Genomic DNA, 8,448 nt, shown 5'->3' with positions numbered 1-8,448 from the left:
GACCCCCCACACCAGACCATGGCAGACTGGGCTCTGGGACCAGGAATTTGCTTCTGACTTGGAGCCAGTGCTTCGGGAAAGCCCTCCTGCAAAGGCAAGTGCCAAGGCTGAATTTCTGGAGGGTCCTCAGAAGGGCCAACGTTTGGGAGCACTTGTACGATGCCCCTGCATGTCTGGCTTTGAGACAAGGCCTCAGGATCTGACTCCCACCAGCCCAGGGACAAGCAGCCCACCTCATCCTAAGGAAGACCCCATGCTAGGAGGACCAGGCAAGTCCAGGCCATGGCAGGCAAGAGGATGGTGGCAGACAGGGTTCATGCAATGGGACGGCCCAGTCTGTTCCCCACCACATCTTTCAGAAAAACAAACACAACGACAGAGAGGTACAAAAAACCCAACCAAACAACAATTTATTCCTCTCATGTTCCCATTTGGAAAGGAGGAAACCACAGGCACCTGCTGGGTGCCGGGGCTGGCGTCCCCCTCCCGTGGCTGACACAGAGCCGGTCTGTGCCCCCGGGACATGGCTTCAGTCCAGCTGAGCATCCCCCCCGCCACGGGACGCGCGCGCGCCCTGCAATGCACACTGTCACACGGGAACATCTTACTCATGAAAAAATATATCTGTACATTCATTCTGTGCTTTTTTTGGTCTTACATAAATTAGAAGCTACTTTTGGGGAAAAGGCCTGTTTCCAGACGCAGGCAGCCGGGCTGGAAATGCGGAGTGTCGCAGTCCTCTCTCCCGAGAGCTCTCCATGGCCAGGTTGAAGCTCCACAACGTTCCCATCTTCTCTCAGCAGGCGCCACACCGAGAAGCTGCGGCACAGCGGGGCCTCACCCGTCGCACAACAGTGGGTGCCTTCGCCACGGCGCGAGCGGTGATCGGGGAGGGGGGACCCTGCGGCCGGGACGAGGTCTGCCCGGTCACAGGCGAGCTGGCGGTGCTGCCCCGCTGCCCGGGCGGGAGGTGGGCGGCAGCAGGAGACCCTCAGGGCTCTCGCCGCGGTGCCAGCTGCGCTCAGACTGCTTTTCCCAGTTTGTCCAGGCTTAGAAACAGCCAACGTTGCTGCGACTCCAGTCGGAGGTGCGAATCCAGCGAGGGAAATCACGGTTTGCAATAACCTACTGGAGCCAAAATATCAGCTTTAAACACCTCGGTGCCGGCAGTCACCAGCACGCACGAGCGTGCCCATGCAAGGGTCGGAGTTCCACACGCTGCGCAGGGCAGCATCTTCCAGATACAGCTGCAGGCAAAGTCTCCTGCCGAGGAGCCCAGCTCGGGGCTGGCCCCAAGGGGCTTGTCAGACCCCGGCGCATCCCGGGCTCCTACAGCTCCTTGTTCCTGTTGAGCACCTCCTCCTCCTTCCAGCCGCTGGAGTTCTTCCCAAACTTGTACACCAGCCGTCGCCCATCGACTCTCTCCAGGATCTCTCGCTTGTAGTAATATCTGGAGGAGGTGGAAGTGGAATCGGGGCTCTGGATGCAGGGAGATGCTGTGGGGGGGTCATCCCTGGTGGGTCTGACCCAGCCCCGTGGGGCAGATCCCCGCCGGGGACAGGGGACGGCACTCACCGCATGGCTCGGCTCAGCTTCTCGTAGGTCATGCTGCTGTTTTTCTTCTTCTGGCCCCAGAGCTGAGCCACTGCTTCTGAGCGCAGGAACTTGAAGACACCTTCCCGCCGATCCTCCCACTTCATCAGCCCCTCGTTCAGCTCGGGGTGGATCAGAATGTCCCGGATGAACTCCCACAGGTGGGTGCCTCTTGGGGCTGGAAGAGGAGAGCAAGCTGTAGAGTTGGGAAGGTCCTGCAGGTCCCTGCACTTTGGACCTCCCTACCCTCCCCGCCAAGGGGCATGGCCAGCAGATACGGCCCTTCGTCCCACCTCCCCACATGGAGCCAAGCGGGGAGAGGGAGCCCAGGCTCCCAGGCTGGAGGGTCCACGTACAGTGCTTGCTCTTCCGGCTCTCCAGGCAGTCTCTGCTCTCCTTGCTGAGTTTTCGGGGCCGTCCCCGTTTCCGCTTGCTGTGTTTGCTGTCCCCTTTCTTGCTCCCTGCAAAGCCATCTGTGCACACAGACGAGGGGACGCGTTACGCTGCGCAGAGCCTGCTGGGCTGAAGCTCCCCCCTCCCTGGGCACAGAGACGTTCTCCTCCGGAGCAGAAGCACAGGGGAGAGCTGGTTGGGGCAGGGGGAGAGACTGGAGGCTGTGACCTCTTTCCAGGAACCGTGCCCCTGAGAGCACCATCTCCCGTGCCCTCCAGCCTCATCCCACCCTCATCCACGCCACTGGGCAGCATGCTGCTCGTCCCCAGACCTTGCTGCTTCCTTGCACCCCCACTATTCCCAGTATCACCTCCAGCTGGGATCAACACCGAACACAGCTTTAAGTGCCCAGGGTCTCTGGCTGCAGCCCTCAGCCACCATCTGCCCCTTCCCCCCACGCTCACCTCTGTCCCGGCTGCCCCAGCTCTGCCCCAGAGCCCGCACCATCGCCACACTCGGTGGAGAGAAACAGACCCCGGGCGCACGGAAAACCAGCCCCCCCCCTGCTTCCCAGCGTGGGGATGGAGGCTGAGGCGTTGTCCCTAAACCCCCAGGCAGGACGCGCTCTGCGGCTGCTGGAAAGGCCCGGGAGCAAGCCCCCCTCTCCCCGCTCCCGGCGGGCAGCGAACAACTCACCGTCAGGGAAGAGCTTTGCTTCCGCAGCGTCAAGGTCGAGGTCACTTCCACCGGAGTCCTGGGAGTTGGGGCTGTGGGACATCACAGGCCCTGAGAGGCAAAGGGACGGGGCTTGGACCACCAGCTGCTGGCATCTGGAGATGCTCTCCCCTGGGTTCCCCACCACCACCCCGGGCACCTGCAGGCAACCTGGTGTGAGACCCAGACCCACCCTTGGCAGTGGGGCAGTTCCCCACTGATTTCTCGGATCAGCACAAGCCAAGGGACCTTTTCGCCGGGCAAAACACTGACCTGAGACATCGGAGCTGCCTGGGGACATGGCACCAGGCAAGTAGGTGAAGTCTGTGGATAGGAAAGGGTTTGTGGGCTTCGTGTCCTCCAGGGAGTCCTTGGCACAGGGGTTTCCCAGCTCTGGAAGGGGCAGAGTGGAGAAGAAGCAGTTAGCCTTGCCTGCACCAGCTGTGGTCCCTGGGGAGAAGGCTCGGCTGAGGGTCTTCTCTTACCCAGGTGGCTGCAGTCCAGGAGGGTCTCTTGGGAAGTCGCATCCTCTTTTTCCAGCAAGTCAATGATCCAGTTCAGCTCGTCAGAGGCTGCAGGGGCGGGGGGACTGGGATTAGCGATGCTCACATGGCGTGGAGGGGAATGGTGTGTACTGGGAGCCAAGCCCAGCCCCGCCTGGACTCCGGTCTGCGCCGCCCTGTCCCGCTGCACGGCCCCCCCGGGCAGCCCCCACAGTGCCCGGGGGCTGGGGGTCCTGGGCTGGGAGGGGGGTCTCAGCCTTATGGTTCGAGCTGCCAGGTGTGGGGATGAGGGGGACGCTGCGACACTCACTGATCTCGTGCAGGCGGTCGTAGAGCTCGTCCCCCAGGGGCCCGAAGATGAGGCGCATCTGGTCCCTGCTGCAGTGGCAGAGCGCGTACCCGTCCATGTTGCAGCACGAGAAGTCGATGGAGCTGGCGTCGTACTTGTTCTTCTCCACGTGGTAGCTGATCCACTCCAGCACCTGCACCTTGGTCCAGAAGTACGGGAGCTCGCCGAACCACTCCGGCTTGTCTGCACGGGACGGAGAGCGGGGCTCAGCGGCAGGGTGGCCGTGCCGGCACCGAGTGCCACGCGCGGGCTGCCGTCGGGCACCGCGTCTGGCCCCGTGGCGACCACGGGGGGCACAGCGGGCCCTGCGCTTGTAGGGTTATGGGGCTAACGGGTCCTTAGCGCCTGGTCCTGGGCCACCAGCTCTGCCCTGCTCCTGTCCTGGGGGACAGCAGAGACCTGACACTCCCTGCGCTGTTTGTTCTGGTGCCGCTTGTCCCGTCCGTGCTGGGATCCGCCCTGCTCTGCTGCTGCATTCCCCATGGCAGGGCCACCCCATGATGGTCCCACCAGCCGGCTGGGACCCCCGACACCAAGACTGTACTTCAGACTGCTCTCCTGGTGACCCCTGGGTCCATCCCCAGGGATGTGCTGGGGGAGGAGGGCGGCGATTCCCTTGTCTGCTCTACGCATCGGACATGCTCCAAGCACCTTGTGCCACCCAGGGCCTCCTCCAGTGACCTTCCAGCCAACACACCCCTGGGGAAACTGAGGCACGGTGGAAGCTCTCGACCTGCCCCAGCGGGACAAGGACCTTACAACGTTCTCCCAAGCCAGTCGCGCTGCCTGGCTGCTGCCTCGCGCGCTGGGTCCCCTCTGCAGCCCCCACCGCTGCCCCGGTCCTACCGGTGCCCTGTGCCGGGGGCTGGCTGCTGGGGAGGCTCAGCCCCAGGCTGCCGCCGTCCCCGGGGGGTCCCAGCACGTCCAGGGTCGGCTGCACCTCGTCCGGCTGGTACATGGCGCTGATGTAGTTCGAGAAGATGTTGCTGATCTCGCAAGATCCCGCCATCGAGCTCTGTGCCGAGAGACGACAGTGAGCCCCGGCCCCGTGCAGGCGGAGGGACCCCAGCCCGCAGCGCCCGCCGCAGCCCCAGCACCCAACTGGGTGAGGCCGGGCTCTCCCTCCCTCCACCCATCGTCACCTCTCCGGTCAACGACACCCGCCCAGCACCCGCGGCCGGGGCTGGGGCCTGACTCACCACTGCCCCGCGGCTGGAAGCCACCGAGGCTGGGACGGGGACACGGCGGGGACACGGCGTCACCCCACTTGCGCAGACCCCGTCCCCAGCGAGCGGGCAGCTGGCGGAGTGCGGCGTGGCACAGCCCCTCGCAGGGGGCCGGCGAGCGCTCCCCCAGCCCCACGGCACAGCCTGCTGCCCGCCGCAGGGACCCCCGCCACGGCAGCTCCAGTCCCCTCGCCCAGTCGCAAGCAGCGCGTCCCAGTAACTCCGCAGCCGGGAGGGCACCAAGCCCCCGCCACTAGAAGCCGAATCTTGCTGTTCGCTGGACAAACCCAGGGGCCGGAGGGAAGCCCTGAGAGCCCGCCGTCTCGCTGACCCCCGAAAGCACCGGCAGCCGCGGCGGGAGAACAGGCGTGGAGCGAATAAAGACCAAGCGCATCCCCCGAGAGCGAAGGCGCGCGGGGAGAGGAGCAGAGCAGCTGTCCCGAGCCGGGGGACGGCAGAAGGCCCCCGATGGAAACACTCCGGTACCTTCCGCGACGACGACGCTCCCGAGAGCGGCAGCTAATCCGGAGAGCGGCGAGGGGGCACGGCGCGCGGCCGCTAGCCGCTGCTCATGGGCCCGGGGAGGCTGGTGCTGATGGGCCAGCCCTGCCCGCGCCGACGCTTTTATAGCGCGGGCGGCGTAACGCGATCCGGCGGCCCGAGGGGAATTCCAGCCCGAAACGTTCATGCTCCCAGATCCAGGTGATTTGCATAATATGAACCACTGGGTCCCAGCCCAGCGCTGCCTTGCCGGGAAATCTGGGCTGGCCAGTTTAATCATTGTCAGAGCCCTCGCCCCGCCGGTGCCCAGAGTTTCACCCACACCGCCTTCGCGGGGTGTTTTCTTCGCTGCCGTTTGCCCGGCTCGTGGTTGTTTGCCGCAGCGGTGGGTTCGCTCGGCTCCCGGCGCCGAGCCCGGGGGCTGCGCATCCCTCCCCGCGGCTCTGCCCGCGGCCAAGCGCCGGGAACGCTGCCCGCATGGCAGACCCCGCTCAGGGCAGCCCAGCCCTCGTGCCCAGCAGGTGCCTTGGCCACGTCCGGATCGCCGGGTCGCTGCCCACTCCGGCACGGGCACGGCTTCTCCCCAGAGGAGGGGAAGGACCCGGTGACCAGGACGATGGGAGCGGGACTCGAGTGGGGACGGGGGTCTGCACGGGGACAGAGCAGGGAGCAGGCAGGTGTCGGAGTGTTGCTGCTCTCTGGGTCAGGACGGGTGGGTTCTTGCCTGGGGGGAGGTCTGGGACAGGCTGCAGAGCCGTGGTGGCCCCTTCCCCGCCATGTCCCCAGTGCCTGGCACAGGCAGATGCGTTCACCCCCCGGGGACATGGGACAGGGGCAGGGCAGGGTCGTGGGGTGCCTTTGGGGAATTACCGTCTGGTGGCTCTTGCCCCTCTGGCTCTTGGGGTCCTGGGGACCCTGTCTGGGTGTCCTCGCACTAGTTCGAGCCCTGTGCTGGCAGAGGAGCCCCAGGCCAACAACGGGGCACCCATTTGCCTGGTGCTGGTACTTTTCCAAGCCAGCCACATCCACGGCACACGTGGGCTGGCACAAACGCCGGGCGCTGCGCGAGCAGGGCAGAGCCTGCCGCCACACAGCCACCCCCAGGTCCTCGTCACTGCAGACCGGTGCCTGGCATCAAGCCGTCCCCTGTGACGAGGTGGTGGCAGACTGTCGCGGACATGGCTGCTCTACCTCAGCCCGCGGGCCAGCGAGGTCAGGGTGGCTGCGTGCCCCATCCCCCTCGTCACGTCACCCCGCCGTGCCGTGGCCCCGGGGCAGGCAGGAGCAGCGTGCCAGCCAGGAGGCACCGGGTCACCCTCGCTGATCACCTGCCCCAGCTTCATTCCTCCGCGGCACAGTCACGAGTGCCGGGTGCTGCCGAGCCCTTTTGTTTTCCTGGGCACAGCATCCCACGGAGACGTCCCCATGCCGGGGAGCAGCCCCTGCCACGGGACAAGCCAGGGAGACCACCGCTGCCTGGCAGACCCGGAGCCTTCAGCCTGCGCCCTGTCGCGAGCTGAGCCTGGGGCTCCGCCGTGCCCAAGGACCCGGCTGCCCGGCCGGGCTTCCAGTGCCCGGGGTTCGAGCCCTGCCCCTGGGGAAGCCTTTTCCACCCGCTGCTGAAACGCGGGGGTCTCGGGGGGTCCTCCTGGGGCCCAGCCTGCCCCTTCCTTCCCCTTGTGGTGGGGAGCCAGGAGGCCAGCAGACCCGAGCAATCCTCCCCAACACGCCGCGGACACCCTCCGGCTTTATTGCCCAGGGGACACGGCCTGCCCCACCGTCTCCCTGACCCGTGTGCCACCACCAGGGGCCTGGGGAGAAGATCGCAGTGGGGGACACTCCCTGGAGATGCTGAGACTCACTGCCAGGAACATGGGAGAGCAGAAACCTCTCCTGGGGGGGTCCCCACGCTCTCCCCAGAGCCACAGGGCAGCAACAAGCTGCTGGATGGTGCCCGTGGGACCCTCCGCTGCCAAGGAGCAACCGCAGGGCTGATGGGCACAGGGCAACTCCTCCTTGAGCCTGGGGACAGGTGGCAGAGGGCTGCCACAACCTCCTTGCCAGAGCCAGTGGCTCCCAGGGATGTCCCTCAGCTGTCCCTTGGCTGCTGGTCTGAGCTCCATGGCACCTTCAGGCATGTGGGGAGCACGGCGCAGCGTGCTGTCAGCCCAGGCTTGGTGTCTTCTGCAGCGAGGAAGACGTGGGCATGAGTTCAGAGTGAGTTGGTGACACGAGGGCCAGCAGGACAAGGTGTGAGGAGCTACTGGAGAGAGTCCAGCGGAGGGCTACAAGGATGATGAGGGGACTGGAGCATCTCTCCTACGAGGAGAGGCTGAGGGAGCTGGGCTTGTTCAGCCTGGAGAAGAGAAGGCTGAGAGGGGACCTTATAAATGCTTATAAATATCTGCAGGGTGGGGGTCAGGAGGACGGGGCCAGACTCTTTCCAGTGGTGCCCAGCGACAGGACAAGGGGCAACGGGCACAAACTGAAGCAGAGGAAGCTCCAGCTGAAGATGAGGAAGAACTTCTTCCCTCTGAGGGTGACGGAGCCCTGGCCCAGGCTGCCCAGGGAGGCTGTGGAGTCTCCTTCTCTGGAGATATTCCAGCCCCGCCTGGCCGCGGTGCTGTGCAGCCTGCTGTGGGTGACCCTGCTTGGGCAGGGGGTTGGGCTGGGTGACCCACAGAGGGCCCTGCCAACCCCTGACATTCTGGGATTCTGTGTCTGCGGTGCAGGAGTGGCTGGGAGGGGGATGCTACTGGTGTCACCGGCCCTGCCAGGAGCAATTGGGCCCATGATACCCCCCGTGTTGCCCCCCAGATCCCGTTTGCCCTGGCAGCACCGTGGCTGCGGGTGCAGAGGCTCACACCGAGATAACCCCTGACGTGGGCTGGGGTGACGCAGGACGGGGACTGGTGGGGCTCTGGGCACCGCCAGCCTCCCCCAGACAGCGCCAGGTCCCGGCTGGCTCTGCTCTCGGGACGAGCACTGCAAGGGGACCCCCAGCTCCCCCCTGGGCGCAGCGGGCTGTGGGGTGCCCACGGGGGGAGCGGGGTGTGGACCGGGAGGAACCGCATCCGGGGGGCTCAGTGCGGGCACAGCCCGTGGCTGGCGGCTCCCCGCTCGGCTGCTCCGTCCGACCAGTTTAACCAGTGTTGGCTGGGAAAGAGAA

At 65.7% G+C, this 8,448-nt stretch overlaps 1 protein-coding gene across 1 annotated transcript; it reads right to left on the bottom strand.

The window, feature by feature from the left end:
* Positions 1-401: 401 nt before the first annotated feature.
* Positions 402-5,347, bottom strand: ELF3 (E74 like ETS transcription factor 3). Its single transcript, XM_075443176.1, has 9 exons — positions 5,265-5,347; positions 4,399-4,567; positions 3,514-3,735; positions 3,186-3,272; positions 2,974-3,093; positions 2,683-2,772; positions 1,950-2,066; positions 1,576-1,771; positions 402-1,450 (listed from the first exon to the last, which is right to left on the bottom strand). The coding sequence occupies exons 2-9, from the start codon at positions 4,559-4,561 to the stop codon at positions 1,330-1,332; spliced, it is 1,116 nt and encodes a 371-aa protein (XP_075299291.1). The 5' UTR covers positions 4,562-4,567; positions 5,265-5,347; the 3' UTR covers positions 402-1,329.
* Positions 5,348-8,448: the final 3,101 nt, after the last annotated feature.

Source organism: Opisthocomus hoazin, chromosome 25 (genome assembly GCF_030867145.1).
Source record: "Opisthocomus hoazin isolate bOpiHoa1 chromosome 25, bOpiHoa1.hap1, whole genome shotgun sequence".
NCBI lineage: Eukaryota > Metazoa > Chordata > Aves > Opisthocomiformes > Opisthocomidae > Opisthocomus > Opisthocomus hoazin.
This window is presented reverse-complemented; position numbering and strand designations above follow the sequence as displayed.

Coding starts and splice junctions, on each gene's coding strand:
- ELF3 (XM_075443176.1), bottom strand. CDS start 4,561: ATGGCGGGATCTTGCGAGATCAGCAACATCTTCTCGAACTACATCAGC. Junction 3,273..3,513: donor CGACCGCCTGCACGAGATCA/GTGAGTGTCGCA, acceptor CCGCCCCTGCAG/CCTCTGACGAGCTGAACTGG. Junction 2,067..2,682: donor AGCAAAGCTCTTCCCTGACG/GTGAGTTGTTCG, acceptor CTGTGTGCACAG/ATGGCTTTGCAGGGAGCAAG.